Source organism: Fringilla coelebs, assembly GCF_963513975.1.
Source record: "Fringilla coelebs genome assembly, chromosome: 18".
Lineage (NCBI taxonomy): Eukaryota > Metazoa > Chordata > Aves > Passeriformes > Fringillidae > Fringilla > Fringilla coelebs.
Genome location: NC_140044.1, coordinates 1,966,750 through 1,990,422, shown reverse-complemented (window position 1 = coordinate 1,990,422; position 23,673 = coordinate 1,966,750). Strand labels below are relative to the sequence as shown.

General features: G+C 46.5%; 1 protein-coding gene across 1 annotated transcript in view; it reads left to right on the top strand.

Moving 5' to 3' along the window:
• BCAS1 (brain enriched myelin associated protein 1) overlaps positions 1-21,086 on the top strand; it is a gene marked incomplete at both ends in the record, with an annotated part of 32,340 nt that extends 11,254 nt beyond the window's left edge. Inside the window, 10 exons of the mRNA XM_084217809.1 lie at positions 1,144-1,189; positions 1,262-1,296; positions 1,793-1,837; positions 4,499-4,639; positions 6,871-6,906; positions 7,145-7,345; positions 10,859-11,026; positions 13,372-13,437; positions 16,839-17,087; positions 21,012-21,086. Of these exons, the coding sequence (XP_084073935.1) occupies positions 1,144-1,189; positions 1,262-1,296; positions 1,793-1,837; positions 4,499-4,639; positions 6,871-6,906; positions 7,145-7,345; positions 10,859-11,026; positions 13,372-13,437; positions 16,839-17,087; positions 21,012-21,086 (1,062 nt within the window). The remainder of the gene's footprint in view (positions 1-1,143; positions 1,190-1,261; positions 1,297-1,792; positions 1,838-4,498; positions 4,640-6,870; positions 6,907-7,144; positions 7,346-10,858; positions 11,027-13,371; positions 13,438-16,838; positions 17,088-21,011) is intronic.
• Positions 21,087-23,673: the final 2,587 nt, after the last annotated feature.

The window sequence follows — 23,673 nt, the reverse complement described above, 5'->3', positions numbered from 1 at the left end:
GGGGCTGGCAGCTGCACAGAGTGCTGTGTGAGACCCTTCAGTGGCCTGCTGAGCATTCCAGCACTGCTCTGCTGCTTCTGGGCCAGCCTGCAGAGCTGGGTGGGTGGGGAATGACACCAAAGTCCCTTCTGGCATTTCGATGTACACTGTAACTCCCTGCATTCTGCTGGCACTGCCCACCCCACAGCCAGCTGTCCTGACCCCTCTGAAGTCTTACAGCATTTAAAGTCTATTCCTTCCACTGGTGACATAAAGAAACCCATATTATACAATTATTGTGCTATTTTAATCACCCAGCACGGGGAAAGGTTATTTAGAACACTTTTATTCTTATTTTTCCCACTAAATAAAGCACTGAGCTATAATGGGCTGGTTAGGGAAAAATACCTTTGATGTCACTGAGGCATTCTTTGATGTCACTCTCTCCCGCACAACACTTTTGTTGAGCTTTCCTGTGTAGGTTCAAGGCAAAGGTGGTCAAAATGGAAGGTAAATTCAGTGTCAAAGGTGCCAAACTCTCCAAAACTGGTTCAAGAAATGGTTTTTTAGAAGCAGACCCTTGTCCAGGTGTCTGAACAGAAAACAAGTACCTTAATATTGCCTGCTTTTGTGAGTGCTTGAGCCCTGGAAAATGTTTTGGGGCTCTGTGAACTGTAATTCCATGAAGGGAAGAGGCAGCTCCATCTGGCTAAGAGGAATTACTTTGATTCATTGCCTTTTTCCTTCTTTTAATGTGTGTCACGTTGGTGTTTGATAGATAAAAAATGATTCCTGGCGTAGCAAAATAGAGAATCAGGAGCCATCTTTGTACGGTGCACTCAGACACGGAGCTGGCAGGGCCAAAATCTCAGCTTTTGCTCCCATTTTTCACAAGTTCAGCCTTGAAAAGACAAAAGTGGAGTTTGGGGCTCGCCCTGTGCTTGTTGTGGCTGAGAACAGCGTTCCCCCAAGCAGCAGCAGTGCTGAATGTCTGAGCAGAGAGGGGAAGGAGAGGATAAACGCTGGATTGTTCTGCCCGTGGGCTGGGCAGGAATGGTTGGAATTGCTGTTGTGACTCCCAGCAAGTCACAAAAGCCACTTTAGCATTCCAGGGGAATCGGGCAAGCTGGCACTGAGCAATCTGTGCCCCCTTTTATTTTTTAGGAGATAGATGAGTGCAGCCAAAGGCAGCTTGGGCAGGACTCTGCAGGTGAACAAGACCTGGCTGCTGCAGCACCTGGCAGGGCACAGGCAGAGCAGGACAGTCCCCAGGCAGCTGCAGGACAGGGCTCAGTCATGAGCTTCCTCAAAACACTGGTAAGTTCTGCCTTTCCATCTCTTTGGGTTTCAATTGCTTCCAAAAAATCCCCTGTGGGCTTGGAAAATTTGTATAAATAATGTAAAAATGTATAAATCAATGTATAATGTTCTCTGTCCTGGGGGGATGAGGAGGGGTGTGGGGGGGACACTGAAATGATCAAGTGAGTGCCACCTGCTCTGCAAACTTCCACTTGTACACAGGTACAGATCTTGAACTGTATCAAAGAATTTCTGCTTGATATTCCTTTTGTACCACCTCCAAAAATTCATTTTTTATTAATTGATTAGAAGCTTGAATAGTAAATATTCGATCCAGGCATTTTTTAGCCACTATGTACTCTCAAGGAATATTTGCATTATCAATTTTCCCACTTGAGGCAAGCAATATTTGTATTTTCCTTTTGTGCAAATAAAACCTGCTGATTACAAACTTATCTTCTTGATCTTTTGAAAGGCTGGGTTGAGTGACTGTTTTTTCTCAAATTCTTTTAAGGTCTCCCCAAGCAAAGCTGAAGCCAAAAGTGATTCTGAAGACAAGGTAGGCAGTTCCTTGTTCACTGGTCATTAGGTGTTTTTCACACAGGGATTTCCTCTTCATTTTGTTGGGGTTTTTTTCCCAGCTGATGTCATCACTTGAAGTAATTTAAATTTTTTTTCCCCTGGATAAATTGAAAAGGAAGAGACTGAACAGTGCCATTCTTAATATCATCTGTTACAATCAAAATCTGTTGTGTTTTCTGTGAGTTTGGTGATGATTGCTGATGCTTTTGGTTGTTTCTCTGACTTGTCTTTGATCTAAATTCTCCATGAAAGTTTTGAGTCCACAAAAAAAATTCCGTTTGCTCATAGAACAGTTTTCCTTGTGCCGTGAAAAAACTTTATTAAGAAACAAGGAATAAAACCCTAAAGATTGAAGTGTTTTTTCCATGCAGATATTAGCCAAAATAATATTGTTGGGTGGTTTTTTATTCTTTTGTCCTCTTCAATGTTCAGTCTTTGCAGCAAGCTTGGTGAGTACATGGGGGATTTAATTCTGAATAACTCTGAAAATTATTCTCAATAATTCTGAATAACTCTGAAAATCATCAAATAGGGTGAAGCTTTTCCAAGCTATGCAGAAAATGCAGTTATTAAAGTGCTCTAGGGAGACTTGCAGCTCTTCCCAAAGGTGGTGAACAATCTGGTTTGGATGGAAACAACCCCATTTCCTTCCCTGACTCTGTCACCTGTGCCAGGTGACTGCTGGTGCTGCTGCCAGGAATATTTGGACAGGAATATTCTGGGTGGGTTTGGTTTGCTGGCACACCTGGCAGGGCAAACAAACCCGGGTGACTTGCAGGATGTGCAAACTCCTCACAGGAGATTAAGTGGGAGTTCTCTTTTATTGGGAATTCCTTTATCTGATATGGCATTTCTACTTCAATAAAGGGGAAATATGTTGAGGAGGTTAATTTATCAGCTCCCAGGTAGAAAAGCTGCAGATTTTTTGGCTGATAGGAAATAATGGTCCTTTTTTTTCCCCCCAAAAAAACAACTGAAGTGTGTTAAAGGTAAAGCTTTGCTAAGTGAAGTTTTCCCAAGCCATGGGGCTGTTGGGTGGCTGCTGTGCCTTCAAATGACAGAATCATGGAATATCCTGGATCTGGAAGGGATCCAAAGGTTCATCCAGCCCTGACCCTGCACAGACCCCCAGCAATCCCACCCAGAGCGTTGTCCAAGCTCTCCTGGAGCTCTGAAAGCTTTGGAGCAGGGAACGCTCTCTGGGGAGCCTGGGCAGTGCCCCAGCACCCTCTGGGGGAGAAGAACTTTCTGTTTCTGTAGGGTCAGACTCTTATCAGTGCTGGCTGCAGCTCTAATCAGCTGCTGGGCCTCGTGTGCTGCCAGCAGCCGGGCACACCCTCGGTGCTGGCTGTCCCTGTGATGCCTTGTGCAGGCTGAGTCAGAACAGAGACTGGACTGAGCTAAAGAATAAAGCAGGGATTTATTAGGAGGCCTCCATGGATCCACCTTGGGCAGCACCAGAGCCCAGCCAGGGCTGCACCCAAGATGAACCAAAATGGCCCCAAAATGCCCGGCCGGGCACGGGGTCTCTCCCTGGGATCAGCTCTGCTCCATTTGCACCTTGCAGTTCATTGTCCCATCCCAGCTTCAGCCCCTGCAGTCCCACCCTGCTTGTTTTTCTCTCTCCAGCCCACGGGGTTTGTGCTCCTGGCCTGAGATTTGGCTCATTTGTCCTTGGTGCCCAGCTGGAGCAGGAATTGTTTTGTGTCCCTGCTCTGTGCAGAGAGCTCAGCATCCCCTGATGTGAGCCCAGACCCACACACTAAAGCAGCACAGAACCTGAAACATAGAAAAGCCAAAACCTGAGGCATCACCTCTGTGCCCATCCCTCGGTGCCCGTCCCTTCCTCTGTGCCCACACCGGTTCAGAGCCCGGTCACACCAGCTCAGGCAGCTCCTACAAACCAAGAGGTTGTTTGGACAAGGTCTGCCCCAGTCACTGACCTCACCCTCCTGTGGCAGGCCCTGAGCTGATCCTGTGTCACTCTGTGTTCAGGAAGCGTAAGAATTTAGAATTTTGCAGGAATAAGGGTCAGTTTAGCTGTGAGAATTAGTAAGGAATAATTCTTCTTTCTCCTCCAGGCCAGGTAATCAAAGACATCTTCCTGCTTTAAAGCCTGAGACCTCAAACAGTTAATTAATTAATTAATTTCAAGGACATTAATGCAAGCTTGAAATATCTTAGGCAGTGTATATAATGAATATTCACACTGCCCTTTTCCTAAATAATGCATTATATAAAACATTTTAAAGTCCCCATTATGCTTCAGTAAAAAGACTGAATGTTCCTCCAAAGATTTATATATTTGCCTGTTTTAAAATTATAAATCTGAAATTGCTTCTTTGTGACTTGGAATGGCAGATGTTTGTGGGATTTAGGTTTCAGTTTAGTGGAGGTTTTAGAGGGAAAGTTGTTGTTTAATTTGGAATCAGGAGGATTGCCTTGGCTTTTATTTTGCTGCTCGTGTGAAAGAAACTCTGAGGAGAGCTGAGAAGTCACTCAGGGAAAAATCCACAATTTATCCAGAGCTAAGAGGGAATATTTTCCTTTAATCCCACGTGTGTGATGATGGAATACTGTCTTTGATAAAGCAAATATCTGCAGCAAACACTCACCTGCACCTGCTGTTGTGCACAAGGGCTCCAAGGTGGAGAAGGGCCCTGGGGGACAGCCTGGCCCGAAGGCAGCAGCAGGATCCCCCTCCAAAGGAGCCAAGAAAAAGAAGGCAGAGAGCCCCAAGCTGGGCCACGGCACCTTTAGCAAACTCTTTAGGCACAAGGTGGGTATGGAGCTCCAGGAGCAGCAGAACCCTGAGAAATCACAGCTGGCCCCTGGCACAGAGAGAGAGGAGTTCTTTCCCAACATCTGGCCAGATGTGCAGAGCTCTGGAGGTCCCTGGGGGAACATTTCTGTGCTGGGGGGATGGGAACCATCCTGAGCTGCACCTTCCTCTCGTTGGGCCCTCTGTGAGCTCGGGGTTCTGGAGCAATCCCTGGAGAAATAATTCCTGCCACTTACTAACACGGACTAAACGCCCCTGGCCACTAAAAACCAAAATCAGAGGGGCTGACAAACAATGAATTGTGTAGAGGTGACCAAAGGCTGAAACCAGAGAGGTTTGGGAGCTCAGCCCAGCTACAGGTCAGGGTTTATGTCATTAATGTACACCAGAACTTGGCTGGAATTGGCATTTTGGGGCATCTGATACAGCACGGAAGAGGCTGGAACGTGGACTTTCCTGCAGAAATAGGGATTTCTGCCTGCAACCAAGAAAATTAATTAATGTTAGTTCTGATTTAGTTTGAAGCAGAAAAAAATCTGGGTTTGATGAGTACTTTAAAGGGCTTAAAATGCACAGTCAAGCAAATGGCTGTTTAAGAGGACATGAGCTTTTACGTTAAAAACCAGAAATTGCCAAAAACTTTTGGTCTCAAGCTCTGTGTTTGAAGATTTCTGAACTCTGTGAAGATGATCATGGCAGGCAAGCAGAGAATTGCAGCTTTTTAGCCCAGAGAATGCAGAAGCAGAGACCCTTCCAGTGGGGGAGGAACATAATTAATATTTAATTCTCCCTCCAGACACCCACGTGGAATTTCTGGTGAGTAGGGGGCTTTATAATCAAGGGCATAGGGCATTCTTTAATACATTTTAAAAACAAAAATGTTCATTCCACTATCTCATTTTTGAGGAAAAAAAAAGTCATCTGCATATTACTGAAGGAATAATAGTATTCCAAATGAATTCATGTGTGCAGTTCTTCCCCAAACCTTAAATTTGATATCTCAGCTTCATTTTTTAATAAAATTGAAGTCTTAATTACTTGTTCATAATGAATTAAGATTTCCTGGTAAAAACCAAACCTGACTGGCATTTTTGGATATTCCATTCCAATCATTATTCTTGCAATGAATTTTAGTGAGAAGAGTCCCTGGAATATTTAATCGAAGTTTAAAGAGTGTGTGAGTTAACAGAAACATTGTTTTTCAGGCTCCTGTGTTACAAAATCCTAACTCTAAAGCAGCTTGTGATGCTCTTCCCATCCATGCATATCTGTCCTTCATTCCTTGCTAATTTTGCATTTAACTGTGCTGATTTATGGAAGTTTCCCTTGGAAGAGAAGGGTGAATCCCTCACTTACAGCACTAATGCTGAAGCCCATGGCATCCTCACCCTTGTTCTCACCTCCCCTTCTGGATGTTGTTTGTCAGAGCTGACCACAAAAAAAAAAGTCCTTGGCTCCTGCAAAATACCTGCCCTGCAAAATGTCTCACCTATTCTGTGGAGAATTTCCCAAAGTCTGCCCAGGCTGCTGGAGCCTGGCCCCAGGCTGTGGCTGGATGGGTTTTTGTACAGCTCGGCTCATTCTTCAGTGTGAGGGTTAAGAGATGCAGCTAACATCCCTGGCCAAGGAGGAATTGAACTGGCTCCTCCAGAGGCTGGGTGGAAGCAGCCTGCAGAGCTGCTCTGTGCTGAGCTCCTGGCCGAGCTGCAGAGCCAGGGCTGCTCCGTGCCCCGCGTGTCCAGCATTTCGTGCGCTGCCTGTGTTTTGGATCGCAGGCATCCGAGCCTCCTGCTGGAAGGTGACGGGAGCACATCCCTGATGATGGTGTGGGATTCCCACGGAAAACACCCAGCTCTGTGTCCCTGAGCACTGCACACACAGAAAAATCTGTTCATACCTTTAAATTCTCTGTAGTGATTTACGTGAGCTCAATGGGATGGTGAATATGGGATCACATATACACACATACATATTTTTTAAAGAACAAGTGTAAGACTACAAGCACAAAGAGGGCAGCACCAAGCTGCAGGTACAAGGATGGGACCTGGCATTCCCTCCAGCAGCCTCCACTCTTCCTGGGATCAGTTTCCATGGCTGCAGGAGCCAGGACTTGCACACACATTCACTAAAAATAAAATAATCGGTGACACAGACAATTGCTGGCCTGTGGAACTGCAGTGCTGCCGTTGCCTCAGACAGACTCATCTTTGTGTTTTGTTTCCCTGCAGGCTGCGAAAGAAACCCAGCAGACAACCAACACCAAAGTGAGTAGGAGGGGTTGAATTATCTGTGCAAGGCAGGAGAAGGGGAATTCTTACTGGCATGTTCAGTGTTTAAGTGTTTTAATTTCTTTATCTGAGTTCTGGCTTTGCTGTGTCTTTGCTGTGTCAAGCAGGGATGGAAGGGCAGGGGAGAGCAGGGAGAGGCAGTGCTCCCCTGCCCAGGTGATGGCTGAGCGTGCTGGATTTGTTGCCCACAATCTGCATGTCCTTTCGTTGCCAGAGCCCTGAGCAGCCTCCTGTGAGCTGTGTAAAAGCAGACAGAAATGTCCCTCCCTGCCAAGAGCCGCTGCCCAAGCAGAACCCGAAAGCGCCGGAGGCCGCGGCCCCTCCGCAGAGCGTGAGCGCAGAGCCCCCCCGGGAGGGCACCAAGGACAAGGGCTCAGCCACCCCTCTGCCCCTCAGCAAGCTCTTCTGGAAAAAGGTACTGGGGCTGCGGCTCATTCCTGCCAAACACACCTGTCCAACAGCAGGGACATGAATTTAGCTGTGGTAGTTCTCTTGTTTTTATGGAATCAGGAACGTTATCCTCGCTCAATTCAATGCTTCTGTTGAATGTCCCCCAGAGATCACAGAGTTCTTTACTAAAATGTCTCTAAAACCTCGTTTCATTTCTTTGCTTTAAATGTCTGAAAAGCTGGGATCAGGGGGGTCTATTCTTACTCAGCAGAAAATGTTCTGGGACAGAGCAGATCAGGCTTCAATTTGGGGCCTCAATTGCTTAGGAGGACATTGTTCCTCAGGTTGAATAATGATTTTAACTAAATTTTGGGCTAACTCTAAAAACACAGTTCCTGTTTCCATGATCCTTATGGTTTATAAGCTGAAGTTTATTCATTCTTGATATCGTTTCATAGAAGGACTGTATGAAACTTTACTGAGTCACTGGATGTTAAATAACTGCTTTTCTGGGCTTCTGCTCAAGCCCAAGTCCCAGAAATTTGCTGCTTCCAAACACCCAGATGCCCCTGAGTGGCTGCTGCTCCTGCAGCTTCTTTAGCTGAGTTTTCCCACTGGGATATTTTATTTATGTTAAAGAAAACAATGGTGTTTAGATATTTACGGAGTAAACATGCTTGAAAATAATCAAAGCTTCAAACATTTGCCACTTGGGACTGAATTTCCTGGGGAACTGAGGGAATCGGGTGCTTGGAATGAGAAGAAAGTTGGGAAGAGGGAGAGGGAGGTTTTTCTGTAGTTGTTATTGCTACAGAAACCTCCTCCTCTGAGTAGTCTGGCTTATTTGAAAACAGAGCTGGGAAGCAGGATGTGTGCTGAACATCAGGATGAAATAAGGGAAAGAAGAGACCTTCTGGCAGGCTGCTGTGTGTAGTTTCAGTGTAAAACAGCAATAAATCCAGTCTGAATTCAGACATTTCTTAATGAAGTATCAAGGATTTAAAGAAAAAAAATAGAAAGAGGAGATGTACAAAAAAAAACAAAAGACAACAGGTTAGCCTCAAACTCAGCTTGGTTTGAAGACTCTGTGGGGTGTTCTGCAGTGAATTTATCTTTTTCTGGCACATTGAATGCACTGTCCTTTTGCTAGGACAGAGAATCTAAGCTCAAATAGGTGAAGAATTCAGTCAGGAGTAGCTTTGCTTTTGAAGTCACAAACAGCAACCACAACACTCAATAGATGCAGGATTCAGCTCCAGCTTCTCTTCCCAGGCAGTCTCTTAAATATCCATCTTCTGATGAGCTTTCACTTCAAAGTGCAGCTAATGAAGTGCCTGTCAACACGTGGCAGTTAATACTGCTGCTCTGCCTGCAGATGAATAAATATGGAAAGGGAAAATGAAAAATTCCTTATTCAGCTTCTCAGCTGTGAGCCACTTTGTATTTGCCCCATTTCCTGATCGGTCTTCACGAGAATTTTCAGAACTGTTACTCAAATATTTGCTGTGCCAGCATTTCTCTCTCTTTTTTTTTTTTTTTTTCAGAAGGAATACTAATAGGGAATTACAGTGGGCAATTTCCAATATTTGTGTTGGAAAGCTGCTTCCAAGGCCTCGTAGATATCTGATCAGGGCACAGAAACATGATGCTTCACATTTATCTGATCAAAGCAGGCCAGGCCAGGGTGGAAGGTGATCAAGGCAGCATTATTTACACTGCTCTGGGATCTGTCTTTAAAAGCAGATGTGTTTGTTTTAAAAACTTGAATTTTAAGCAGCTCTTGCCATGCAACTGCAGGAAAATCATGCTCTTTTTACTGATGTGCAAACAGCAAACTGGTTAATTACTGGGTGAAGCAGAACATGGAATCCCAGAATGGTTTGTGTTGGAGGAACCTTAAAGCCCACCCAGTGCCACCCCTGCCATGGCAGGGACACCTCCCACTGTCCCAGGGGCTCCCAGCCCTGTCCAGCCTGGCCTTGGGCACTGCCAGGGATCCAGGGGCAGCCAGAGCTGCTCTGGGCACCTGTGCCAGGGCTCAGCACCCTCACAGGGAGGAATTACCTCTGTATATCCAACCTAAATTTTCCTTCTTTCAGTGTGAAGCCATTCCCCCTTGTCCTGCAGAAAAATTTCCTGAAGAAATGTGCAAGAATCCCTGATACTTGGAACAACTCAATCCCTGAATAGCTGCCTAACCCAAATTTAACTGGGCAGTGCTTTTTGGAGCTTGGCATTTGGTCCCAGGGTGCTTTTGTTGGTTGTGCCACCAATTCCAGTGCAGAGCCAGAGCTGCAGAGACAAAACTCCTTTGGGGTACAGCAGAGGGATCCCAACCTGCCCCCTCGGAGTGGGGAGATCCCAGGAGCTGAGCTCTGCCTTGCTGAGCCACTGCTTCCACTCTGCTCTGAATCATTTCCTTCCAGCAAATAGATGGGGAATTGATGATATGGATGTGTGAATAGGCAGAGATCCAGAGTGAAATTATTATAGATTGATTATCTCCAAGCTGTTCATAAATATAAATTAAATCTACAATTCCATGGGGAGGTGGGATGTGCTGCAGCCATCTCAGGCAGCAGGGGATAAGGAATATTTATTCCCTCATCATTCTTCTCCCTGTTGCCCCACCCACAAAGTGTTGTTTCTTCCACAAAAGAGCAGTCAGGAATAAAGCAAAATCTCTCCTGCTGCTGTAGGAGTCCATGGTGAGTCCCTTCCTGAATGTGGAGTTCCCTGCAACTTAAAAATGTGACAGAACTAAAAGGTGTGATGGAATACTGAGTAAATGTATTGGATGGCTTCTGTATGAAGGGCTAAATAAACTGGGATTTTATTTGCTCAGAAAGGGAGATGGCAACAGCACACAGAAAAACTGCTGTAAAGGGGAACAGGAAATATCCTTGTTCACAATAAAAGTGGCAGAGTCCAAATAAAAGAATGTGGTGACAAAGAAGAATAAATGAGTGACAGGACAGGGGGAATGGCTTCCAACTAGCACAGAGGAGGTTTAGATGGGACATTGGGAAGGAATTGTTCCCTTGGAGGGAGGTGAGGTCCTGACACAGATTCCCAGAGGAGCTGTGGCTGCCCCATCCCTGGAAGTGTCCAAGGCCAGGTTTCAGCAATTTATAGTGTCCATAGTGTGTTTCAAATAATCTTAATTCTGCCTTTGAGTGCAAATTCCTGAGTATGGTTTTTCTCATATTTACTGGATTTACTTGAGCCTCATCTCCTCAGGACAGCATTGCTGTGTGTAATTTCATTTTCATTCTTCCATTGTAATCAAAGCTAGGCTCTTGTGATTGGGAACCAGCAACTCAGGAAAGGTTATTTCTATCATTTATATAAACTGGTGGGATTTTAACACTTATTTACTTCCTTTCATTTGGCATTAATCAAATTCCTGAAGCAACACAAAGAGAACAGTGAAACTGAGGATGCTTTCATGCCCTGTTTGATTGTAAAATTTTAAGAAATCAACCAGCTCCTCACTGATTGAGTTAGGATGTTTCTTCCACTTTACTCCTGACCCCAGAACTCCTCGGAAGAAGCAGAGGCCGTGAGCAATGAGAAGGCAGAGGTGGCTCTCGAGGCTGTGGCTCCCGACAGGGATGAGAGCAAGGGCACAGAAAGCACCGAGGTGAAACCGCGAGGGGCGGAGAGCAAAACGCCCAAGGCAAACCTGAGGAAGTTCTTTAAGCTGGTAAGAGCGGCTTTGCCCTCCGGGAGCTCAGAGGGGTGGGGAGAGGCTTGGAAAACACTTTGCCTTTGTCTGGGAGGGCGCAGGGATGGGTGGTGCTCAGGGATGCTCAGGGATGAGGGACACTCGGGGACGCTCAGGGATGCGCGGCTGGGACTTCTCCCCGCATCCCCCCGCGCATTCCCCGTCCTGCATCTCCCTCTCGCGGCTCCTCCCGGAACGTCCCGAGGGCTCCGCTGGCCTTTTCCCCGACGGGTGGCCCAGGGAGCTCCAGGGGTCGCGACTCCGAGAATGCTCTGCTTCACAAACCGCAGCATCCTCCTGGAGGAGCCCATCTCCACCCCCGCCTCCAAATCCATCTCCCGCTGGCCACGGCACTGCCAGTCCTTCTGTGCCGTGTCCTGTCCTGCCCTGCCGTTGGGGAGCTGCATTTTTAGTGGCATGACTTTTTTTGGCAGTTTATGCAGGTTAGGTGAACTGGCACGTGACAGGAAAGGAGGCAGTCGCTCCTGCAAAGGTCCATCAGGGTTTGGGAAAGGGGAAAGGCAGAAAGTAGAATCTACTCCTGCTTCCCAGAGGAAAATTGTTCCCAAACCATCTGCAGTCCCTGTGCTGCCCTGCTTCCCCACATAATCAAACTTTTAGACAATAAATAGCTTTTAGAATTGAGCATACCTATGTTGTCACAACTATTAATGAAAATGTAGCAGGGTATTGGCTGTCCCCACCCTCCTCCGTTTAAAAACATCCCAACCCACCCTGCTCACTGCTGAAAACTTTGTGGGCAGCCTTGGCCAGCAGCAAGCCCAAGTGACTGGAGGCAAGGATAGGAGGTCAGCAGTGCTCTGGAGAGAAATCCTTGGGATTGTTTCGTCCTCATCTCACTGGCAGCCAGAGGGAGCTTTGTCTAGACCTCAAGGTCTTTACTCTCTTTTTGGTTAAAAATAATAATAGCAACAAAAATACGAGTGGATTAGAGAGGTTGGCTAAAGCAGGGCTATTTTTATCTGGGTTTGAGGTGTTTATAGGGGAAAAGGTAACACTGATAGCTGTTAGAGCAGGTGGAGTTTTTTTCCCTGAAGGCACTTGAGGACTTGCTAAAACACAAATACAGAGCAGATCCTATCACAGCCCATCCTCGTGCACTCTGGAGCGGGTTTGTCCCAGCACAGAGCGCACTGTGCATCCTCCCCTGCGCCTCTGCAGCCTCCTGCACAGATAAAGCTCCCCGAGCACAAACCCCTGCCAGGCTCAGCAGCGGCACCTTCCCGGGACAGGGTTTTCCCCACAAAAGCCATGAATTGTCACGGAGTGGTTTCATTTTCTCTCCTGCTGCTGCCAGGCATTGATTTCTGTGGTTTTGTAGGAAAGGCAGGTTGCAGTGAGCCCATCTGTGGGACCAGGCTGCTGCTGCTGCGCTCCGCGTTACAAACGGAGAGCTGCAGCAAACCACAGTTCCGCCTGAGATAAATTTAGAACAAAAGTCACATCCTTTCATTGTTTTCATTGAACTTCTGCAATGAAAAATGACATTTAAATTTGGGCACTCTGAAATCCTGCAGTTTATTTTACGCTTTGCTGCTGAGCTCTGTGGATTCTGTGGCACCCAGGAGAACACGCTGAACCCTCCAACGCATTTTTAAACACAAATGCTCATTCCTGTTGTCCCTTTTGTAGCCCTAATTGTAACTTAAGCTTAACCTAATTTTCACAAAGCTTGTCCTATTTACTCAGTTTGGTCAAACAGGGGTTTCTTGCTTTTAAATCTTGATGGAAATGTACCTTAAAAAGATATTTCAGAGTCAAGGTTAGTTCTGAGTGACCTTCCAGTGCTGCAGCCTCAGGCTCTGCCTGGATTGTCCTGGCTGGGAAGTGTGGGAACCAAGGAGGATTATTATTTAGAGGTTTAAGGACTGCAGGAATAAACTGGAAAGCAAAAATCAGGATTAAATGGATGCTGATGACAAAATATGGAAACATCCCTCTAAAGCTGAGAGGGTTTTAATTATTCACAGCATATGCACTTAGCAGGGTGGATAAATAGAGAGCAAGTCCCACTAGGTCTTGTAGGACAGATTTGGCTCTAGAAAGCAAAGAAAAGCTCTTTCCTAGAAAATTCCAGCAGCAGGGCTGACAGCAGGTTCTTGTTTAGTGGCTGAAATGATCCCTGCTCAGGCCTTGATGAGAAACCCGACTGGCAAGAGACAATCCCCCAGAACAGAACCAGCCAAACCCACCCTGGAGATGGGGACATTTCCAAAGGGGAGTTGCTGAAGTGCCTTCAAGCCTTGGTTCCTGGGAGTTTCCATCCTGAATTCAGGCTCAAACAGGACCCTTTGTTGTTTTAGTCAGGCAAGGGTGACGGAGGGACCCCCCGTTCAGAAGAGGGAGATGGTCCCAGCCCCAGACACCACGTGAGTGACTTTGTGCTTTTGGCCTGGACTTCTTCATCCCCTGGTGATGGGTTCTGGTCACCTCCTTCCACACAGCTCTGCCTCTTGAAATGTAAAAGTCACTGAAAGGAAAGTGCTGCACTCACTGAGCTTCTTATATTTACACTTCTCTGTTTCTTTTATCTGTTCATAATATTAAACAAGATTTTTAAAGAGTCAACTTAATTTTTTTTTTAAGAAGCTTTTTCCGGGTGTGTTCCTTTTCTTAAAATAATCAGTGGGTTTGTGTTCAGTCGTCTTCTTCTGTCTTGCTGCTTTTTGACTTTCTGCAAGAACCTTGGCTCAGGCAATGGAACTAAATACACACAGAATTATTTTTACTTTGTTGATTTACTTGTCTTCTGAGGAAAGAATCATTTAGGTGGAAATTCTACAAAAGAGAACTGAGAATGAAAACTGTTCACTGCAATGTGACAAAAGCCATGAAAATATTTGTTTCTTGTTCTGTTTTTGTTTCTTTTGTTCTGTGTTCATAAAATCTAAACCCAGCCTCTGGGTGTGGTGTTTTCATTCTATTCTTCATGGCTTTCAAAATGCTTCAGAAAAATCGTATTTTCATTAGAAATACAAATTCTGTTAATTTGAGAGTCAAACCCTCATCTGCTGCTAGTGAAGATATCCAGAAGAATTCATCTCTGCGTAATGAGAACTGAAACAAGGTTCTGTCTATAGACAGTTTCCTTTAAGAGGAAAACTGAAGTTGTATTCAAAACTGTCATTTCAGAATTTCCTTTTTTAAATAGCTGTAAAATTATATCTCTCTCTTCCTATTTTCACAATGTCTGATGACACCAAGGTTAATTTTCATGAATTATGTCTCTAAAAGCATCCTAAATATAGAAGGGCCTTGTCTTGTGACACTTAATCCTTATTTCATACAAGAGCTTTGTGAAGTGATCTGGTTAAGACACCAAAAGTTTCAGCCCTGGATCTATTTTATTATTTTAATGAGCAGCCACTTCCTTCCATTTTTGTAAATCAGTTTATTGTTCTTCCTCCTTCTCTCCCTTGCCCTGGTGTAAAGTAGAACAGTTTTATTCCTCAGAGGAGCCCAAGGAAAACTGGATCTGCTGCTGACTTTTTCCTTTTTTGGGGATTTCTTTGAAAGGATTTCCTTAAATTATGCTGTAGTGTCTCTGGAATGCTGTGATTCTTCTCCCCTTCCCACCCCTGCCACTCTGCACCCTCCAGAAATTTCAGCACTGCTCCAAAACCACAGAAATCCTGGGCTTAAAAATCAGCCTTGGCCCAAGGTCTCCTGTAAGATAACAGGAAAAATGCTGTCCATTTTTCTATTTTTTATTCATTTCAGTGGCACTGCTAATGTTGAGGGAGGCAAAGCAGACTGGCAGGAGCAGCTCCCCTTTGGAATAAGGAGCATTAACATCTTTCATTATTCATTGGCCTCACTCCGCATTTCCTGAGCTGCTCCCATCAATATCAAATCTGCCAATTTCCTGCCTTTCAAGGTTAATATGAAACACCTCAAAGAGATTATCTGATAGGGTTTGAGTTGGATATTTTTTGCCTGGGAAATGTATTATGAATATTTTTTAGAAAGTGTTTAGTCTGCCTGACATCAAAGGCCCCACCTGCTCTCAGCCGTGGGGACAGTTCTGCTTTGGCTGCAGCGCTGTCTCAGGCACGTGTGGGGAGGAAAACTCTAATTTTACACCACAGAGCAAAGCCACAGATTTCACAGAGTGTTTCTGAGGCTTCCAGGCTCCTCTGGCTGACAGACCCAGAGTTGTGTTGTTGCTGCAGTGAAGGTGAACATCTGCAATTTCACCTGAGAATCATTTTCTCACTTCCAGCGAGAAGGGTCTTGGGAAGCAACTGCTGGGGCAGCAGCTCAGAGCTCCCAGAGTTAACTGAGCCAGAGACAACTTTCAGTTTGCTTTGTGTCCCTCCTTGTACTGGGAGAGCTCCTGCATCCCCTGGGCACTGCAGTGTCACTTCCCAGGTGAGGTGGCACAGGTTGGGGCTGTGGTGTCTGTGAGCCCAGACCACAGCTCTGCTCTCCTCTGACCCCACTGAACCTGCTTTAAACATTTAAAAACCCCCTTCACCTTCTCCTGCACAAAGACAAGCTGCTGACTGGATTTTTTAAGTCTAAGAGCAGAGCTGGTCAAGCCTGACTGTATTAAATGGGTTCTGTGATTTAAACATGGAACTTTCTAAAGACTGGGTGGCGAGAAGAGCTGAATTGAGTGAAAAAGGCAAAGCAGCAGGATTGTTGTCCCCTCTCATTCTTGTTTCCCCAAAATTACACAGGCTTGAATGTTTTTTATTTTTAAATACAAGAGGTGCATTTGCATTCTGTTTCTCTAAAGTTTCTGCTTTCAGGGTTTTCTCTGAAATCATGATATCTAAAAATGTTATTGTTTTGAATGAAAGCTAAGCCTGGCGTGTGAGCACACAACCCCAGGCCTTCAGAAGAACACCAAATATTTCAAGACTAATGGTAAAATTCCCAAAGCTGGAAAAATACACAGCATTAAGCTTGGGCCATGGCCTGAGGGCAGATGTGAGATTTCCAGCTTTTCAACATGGCAAATTTGTGCTGTTTTAATGATGGCAATAAATAAAGCCATATGGGTTTGGAGCTCTTTTTTACATTAAAAAAAAAAAATCCTATTTGCAAACAGATTTCCTGGCAAAAACACCCTCATTTACTACTTTCCAAAGAGTGACAATTTCATGGTCTGATCCTTTGTTTGCCAGTTATGATTTTTCTTGTGTGAACTCCAGATATATCCTGAACTTCTCTGAGTTCCAGAATCTTCCCCGTTACTCTACACAGGTGCTTTGTGATTGTGGTTTTTTGGAAGATTTCCTGTCTCTTCTTTCGCACTTGTACATGAAATTTTCTATGATATTCTGATTTTCCACAGCCAGAACCTGTGTTGATAATTTTTGGGTGGAGTGTTGGTCATTCACAGGGAATTTCTTTCCATCCTTTGCTTTACGGGGTCCTTTGATTTTTCTCCCCTCTCAGATCTTTTCCTTGCACTTTTTGGGGTGCAGACTCTGGGTGTATTTCAGTGACTCTCAGTGGTGTTCCCTGTCACCTCGAGCAGCCCCAGCAGACACATCCATGCAGTTGTTCCAGGCAGGGATGGTTTGACCCCGCAGTCTTTGCTCATGGAATTCCATCAGCTCCCTGGGAGCCCTTCCCTGAGCCAACCCTGCGGGAGTTCATCCCAGCCTCTGGAAATGCAAACCTGCTGGGCAGCAGGACTCCTCCTGCCAGGTGGCCTTTCATTTTTTTAATTATTTTTTCTTCCCTAACATATTTATGGCTCTCCTTCTGAACTCTCTCTGTTCCCCACTAAAAATAACCCCTTTGGAAACCGCTGCAGACTTTAAACGCCACGGAGAAGCCTCTTGCCCCATCTGAGAGCGACCCTGGGGGCCCAAGGAGCAAAGAGAGCTCCAAAGACAAGAAATCCACGCTGGAGCTGGGCAAGCAGAAGGGCAGGGAGCAGCCAGAGCCCCGGGAGCAGCCAGCAGCTGAGCCTGACTCCATCCACAACGGCGGCGACGCCAAGGAGCACTCCTACAAGAAGGCAGAGAAGAGGCAGTCCCTGGGAGGGTTTTTTAAAGGCCTTGTACGTTCATTTCTCTTCCTTTTTTTGCTGTTTTCCAGCTGGTTTAGGCACAATCCATGTGGGATTTGTGCTTCAGTTTCACCAGCAGAACTTGGGCCAAAGAAGAGCAAGGTTTTGGGAAAGGAAGGAAAATTCAGGGCTGGGAAAGGAAGGAAAATTCGGGGTGCTGACTGAGTCAGGGGTGGTTGGGTGGTTTGCCCTGGGGTGCTGGTTGAGGCAGGGACGGTGGGTTGGTGGTTTGCCCTGGGGTGCTGGTTGAGGCAGGGGTGGTTGGGTGGTTTGCCCTGGGGTGCTGACTGAGGCAGGGGTGGTTTGGTTTGCCCTGGGGGTGGTGATTGAGGCAGGGATGGTTGGGTGGTTTGCCCTGGGGGTGCTGGTTGAGGCAGGGATGGTTTGGTTTGCCCTGGGGTGCTGGTTGAGGCAGGGGTGGTTTGGTTTGCCCTGGGGTGCTGGTTGAGGCAGGGATGGTTTGGTGGTTTGCCCTGGGCTGCTGGTTGAGGCAGGGGTGGTTGGGTGGTTTGCCCTGGGGTGCTGGTTGAGGCAGGGGTGGTTTGGTTTGCTCTGGGGTGCTGGTTGAGGCAGGGATGGTTTGGTTTGCCCTGGGGTGCTGGTTGAGGCAGGGGTGGTTGGGTGGTTTGCCCTGGGGGTGGTGATTGAGGCAGGGATGGTTTGGTGGTTTGCCCTGGGGTGCTGGTTGAGGCAGGGGTGGTTTGGTTTGCCCTGGAGTGCTGGTTGAGGCAGGGGTGGTTTGGTTTGCCCTGGAGTGCTGGTTGAGGCAGGGATGGTTTGGTTTGCCCTGGAGTGCTGGTTGAGGCAGGGATGGTTTGGTTTGCCCTGGGGTGTTGGTTGAGGCAGGGATGGTTTCCCCAGGAGGAGCTGGAATTGCTGGCACAGCGCTGGGTTTGGGGTTCATGCCTTGGCCATGGGGATGACTCAATGTTCCTGCAAATTACAGGGTGTTCATTAAGGGAAAGTGGAGGTGGGGCTGGTTTACCAGAGGAAGCTGCCTGCCCCTCTGGTGGTCCAGCTGGGACATCCCTGCAAAACAAAACTCCTGCAAGTTCAAAATCAAGGGAGGTGATCAAAATCAAAACTCCTTCGTGGAGTTTAACAAGAGACACACATTTAGGATTCTTCCAGAAAGGGAGATCTGAAGGAGTGAGGAAGCACCTTCAAAATTCATGAAAGAGAGAGGCAGGAAAGGTGGCTCAGATTGAAAGGGCAAGAAAAGCTTTAAGATCAAGGGAGGAGATTGTGAGAGTAAAAAGACCATTTGAGGAATAAAACAGAATCAAGGTAGAGGAAGTAGAGATGTTCTGCAGGATTTATTTTTTCAGTTTGGCTGTGCAGTCCCTTATCTTCTGCTGCAATTATAGAGAGGGCTCCTGCAGCTTCCCTCTCCCATTAACTCTAAAAAAAAAAAAAAAAAAGAAAAGAAAATTATTACCTCTCTTTGAATATCCTCAGGATTACCAAGAGCTAAGAAATTCACTCTGCAATGCTAAAAAAAAATAATCTCCTCATCTCCTAGGTGATCAGAAGGTGTAACCATTGATCTAAAGTATTAGATCACACACACCAAGCAGTTCCCATCCCAAGATAACAGCTCGATTGTCTGGGAGCAACTCAGCAGAGAAATTCAGCTTTTTGTTGATAAAATGGGAGCAGGAGATGTTGAAGAGGGGATCCAGCAGCTCCTGTTCTGGATTTTAACACCACCCTCTCCTGGATCTGAGGAATGGCACAGAGCAGGAGGATGTCACAGGGCAGGAATGCAGATTAAACACTGCAGCTCCAGCCTCTGCTCCCAGCTGGGCTGAAAATGCTGGAATTTTGGCTACAAATGCTGAAATTTTGGCTACAACTGGAGCCATTTATGCAAGCAAACAGCATCAGTGCTCGGCTGCAGGGTTTGAGCACAGATAAGGTTGTTCCTATGGTAAAAGAGATTAATTTATAAGCTGTAGCAAATGTATTTAGGGAGTCTTTGAAAGATTAGATTAGAAAGAAAAAGAAAGGGGGAAAAAAGATTAATAACATTGTTTCCTGAGCTGGAATAACTCATAGTCCAGTTGTCAGGAGCTGGGAGTGCTCAGCACGTGGAAAGTATTCAGATTTTTTCTGATCAGAGTATGTGCTGCACTAACCCAGGCTTCTCCCGAGCAAAATCTGGGGGAAAAAATACTCCAGCACCACGATTTGGCTGTGTGTGCCCTTTAAAATGCTCTGCCCAAATGTTCCAAGCTCACTGTGACAAAGCCATGAGCTGGTGGTACCTGAGCTCCTGAATCCCAGGGCAGAGCTGGAATTTGTCCCTTTAAAAAGGCAGAACAAAGTTCTTTGTTTCAGGAGAAAGTAGGGCTTGGAAATTCCAGTTCAACAGGAATCTTCAGCCAGTCTGATCTTCCTGCTTTAATCAGCACCCACCTTGAAAATGGGTGCAGCAGGAGACTGCAGTGAGCAAGCAAGTGACCTCTGCAAAATGGCTGCTAAATGAGGCAAAATGGGATTATCTCCAAGGAGAATCCTCCTCTCCTGCCTCCTGCCTCCACCCTTTCATAGGAAGAAAGGCAAATTGGATCCTCTCATTCCCTGATTAGTTGGAAGTGACTTCCTGATGCTCAGACAGGAGCTGGAGCTGGCAGACCCCATTACTCCTGTCCTGTGGGAAATCCTCACCTGATGTGGAGGTTTTTAGGGTGTCTGGGTAAATTTGGAACGAGTAGCTCACATAGTGTTGGTTGATGGATTTGCTGCTCCCTGTAAATGGCCAAACGCTTTCATTCTGCTCTGGAGCATCCTCCAAACTCAACACCAGGGGAAGCAGAAGCAAAGGCACTGCAGCCAGCTCAGCTGCACAGGGTTGCAATCAGCTTTAGGTAGGATTTTTCAGTCCATTGTGATTTTTGGCTGCTCTTTTTCATACTTAGATCCTCCAAGGTGAAACATTGAAAGAAGATCAGTGAGGTGGAGCCTTATCAGCATAAAAACATTGCTGGTTTTACTTCCCTGAAGGGGATGAGGAAGTGGAGACCTTTCACTCCCCATGTGTAACACAGAATCCTCCTGAAGTGGTGACTCAAATTTCCAGGAAGGGACAATTCACACATTATTCTGCCTGGTTCCCATCCTAGGGAAAGCACAGAGGCACCTCTACTTTGTCATGCTGGATTTTCTGCTTAGCAAGGCATGATTTGGGTTACAGACAGCACTGACACCCCACAGCAGTAACAGTGACCTCAAACACTGGTTTGGGGCCTGTTTTGCTCAAGTTTTGGCAGCTTCAAGGCCAGCAAAATTAGATCAAGCACCTTAACCCAGAGCCAAGTTTTTATCAGTTAGTGAAAAATGGAGTTGGTATAGTTAGAGCTATACATTTCCTTCATCTAAGCTGGATTAGTGTCTTGGAGTGGTTCCAAACCCAGAATTATGTTTGCAGTGTAAAAAAAGCTTTATCACTTGAACATTGTCGAATACCTGTCATGCATAAAAGTATTTAATGTTCCTTTAACCTGGAGCAGAGCAGGGCTGGCTATAATACACCATTCATCATGCCTGAAGGACTCTTAGCAGGGCTGCACCGAAGCGTTCAGGGCAGGGAAATGTTGGAGAAATTGTGCCAAAACTCCAATACTACAGACACACAGCAGCCTGGCTCTGGTGTGTGAGCCCAGCTCCTGACAACAATTGTTTCCATGCCAATTGAGACAATTCTGGTAAAATAACCCCCACGTTCAGGCAGGAACTTTGTGTGGTTCTCGTGATGCACGTGGTGCTCATATACTTGTGCATATGAAATGAAGAAAAGCAGGGAGATTAAATCAGTGGGAAACATCTGGCAGCAGAAGTGCAGGACACGATTCCAGACTTGACCATTCAGAAATACTTGGAAATGTTTCTAAAGGTGCCTCTCTTGTTCCACAGGGCTCCAAAAGGATGTCAGATGCAGAAGTGCAGACAGATCCCGTGTCCATCCTCCCTGCTGGGAAATCCAAGTAGTGCCCAGCCCTGGCTGCTGGAGGGAGGCTCAGCAGCTCTCTGGGAGCTCCAGGAAAGGCTCCTTTCTGGCAGCAGGAATGGCTCCTTTCTGGCAGCAGGAATGCTCCTTTCTGGCAGCAGGAATGACTCCTTTTCCTTCCCACGGCTGTCACAAACGCCCGGGGCTGAAGCAAACACGGGGTACCATTGCAGGTTGTCACTGGCAGGGTTTGTTCCTCACCTGTAGAAAGCAGCTCTACAGATCCCCATGAAATGTGTTTAAGGTAAGGTGCTGTGGATGGTTTGAGGTGTGCAGAGGGGAGGGTAAGGCAGGTAGGAGGGTGGCAGAGAATTCAATAAATGGCAGAAAAAGCAAGCAGGTGACAGAGGAGGGCAGCGAGGCGCGGGCAGAGAATCCTCCGCTTCAGAGAGCTTGAAAACAGCCAGGAAAACACAAATCCCCTGGAGAAACGTCCTGCTTCAGTGTAACAACAGCCGAGTCACTTCTGGGGGGCTTTGGACAGAGCTGGAATTAGAGCTGAGCCCTTCAGCCTGGCACAGCCCGTGGTGATCGAGTCCTGCTTCCTCTTGGTTATTAATGTAAATTAAAACGCTAAAATGCAAAGGCTTGACGTGATTGGGGCAGCTCCTGTCTCGGCCGGGCGGGGTGGGATAACAAATTAAAAGCTATTTAAGGTTCTAATAGGACACAAGAGGGCAGCCACGTCCCCTAACGCCGGGCTGTGCCTGCCAGCCCGGAATTAATGTTCCTTAGAGCATAGGAAACTTAGTTGTTCATCCTGATGTTTGTTTATATCCCTACTTGTAATTAATCCTAATAAAAACCAAAATCAAAGCTGCCCAGGCAGCTCTCTGCTTCACAAGACTCCTGTAATAACTGTAGTTAATAAATTTTACAGAAAATTAAGATTTCTGTTCGTTCAATCCTAGCCTGTGCAGGGAACCAGGGGCCTGACCTTTTAATCCACACTGATCTTAATGATGCAATACTGTATATTTTGACATCCTTATCTTTAAATAAACTAATACTTGTCCTTTGAAACAAAAAATCAGCTGCTGTTTCAATTTTCAAACCAAGTTTGTTATTTACATCCCTGTGGTCTGATGATTGATGTGACATTAAGGCATAAATCAAATCAGCACAGACAAACCTTGCCTGTGGAGGGAATAGTTGTTATTCTCTCTTTATTTGAGCGAAGATTACACCTGGAAAGCAGCGGAGAATTCTGTAAATTCTCCCCTCTGGGAACCCCAGGAACTGGGGCTGCTGTGCCCTGACTCATCCCTTGGCAAAGGGGCTGATTTGAGGAGTCAGGAAACACTCCTGGCAGAGAAACAGGCACCAAGGCTGGCAGTGGGTGCCCTCCATGGAAATAGGAGGAAATAAAACCACTCTGAGAGCTGGCACTGGCTCCTGGCAGGAACTGCCTGGTTCTGTTTGACTCCTCCTCTGGTTCTGTTGGATTCCTCCTCTGGTTCTGTTGGATTCCTCCTCTGGTTCTGATTGATTCCTCCTCTGGTTCTATTGGATTCCTCCTCTGGTTCTGTTTGACTCCTCCTGTGGTTCTGTTGGATTCCTGCTGCCAGCAGCAGCTTTGCAGAAGCCACACGTGGAAGGAGAGGAAGAAAGGTCTTAGGAGAAGCATCCCCAGCTCAGGGAGTTTCCACATTCCACACGGATAGAAGGAACATTAAATGCAGCTTTCATGTCGAGGAAAGCTTAGCGAGTCATTTGGAAATCAAAGCTTTGGAAGGGCTGCAGCCCAGGACAAAGGAAAAGAGCAGCCAAGGCAGTATATTGCATTTGGAGCCCAAACAGGCTCTGGTTTGATGCTTTGGAGCACAACTGGAGCAGATCACACTGATCAAGGCTCTCAGGGTGTGTTTCGTGGGGCATTTTGGAAGGGTTTTAAGCATCTGATAAATATAAAAGGGAATGGATCAAACCTGCAGGTTTTTGAGCAAGAAATGCTGGCTTACAGCACACAGGGGTTTGTTTATTTGCCCCTCGGGAGGAGCAGGTTCCCAGTGGGGTTCTCGGTGTCCAGCCCAGGAGCTGAGCTCAGCTGCCCCTCTGCATTCCCAGGAGGGCTGCAGGGCCATGAACTCCTTCAGCTCCCTCCCTGCTGACCATGCCAGACCCAGCCACCCTCGGAGCAGGGAATCTGACCGGGATCTCACCCTTGGAAGTTTAAGGTCCTTCACTTTAGGAACCAAATCTGCTCACACTGAGCCAGGACCTGGCTTGCAGGGTTGTGTTTCACAGCTCTGCACCCACAACAAGAGCCCCTGGATACCTTTTGGGATGTAAATGTTGACAGCTGGCTTTAAAGCTACTCATGCAACAGCAGCCATGGTTTCCTGTGTGGCAGGATGGTGTGACAGGAGATAAACACAGACGGGTCTGGCTGTGGGACTGAGCCCAAGGCAGGCTGGAATGGCTCTGAATTCTGGGCAGTCACAGAATCTCTGAGAGTATCAGTGAGAAATCTGGATTTGTTATAGACTCCACCTCTTCTGGATAACACACCCTGGGCCTTACTGGCAATTTCAGCAGCTCAGCAGTTCTGAGAACACAAAAACAGGA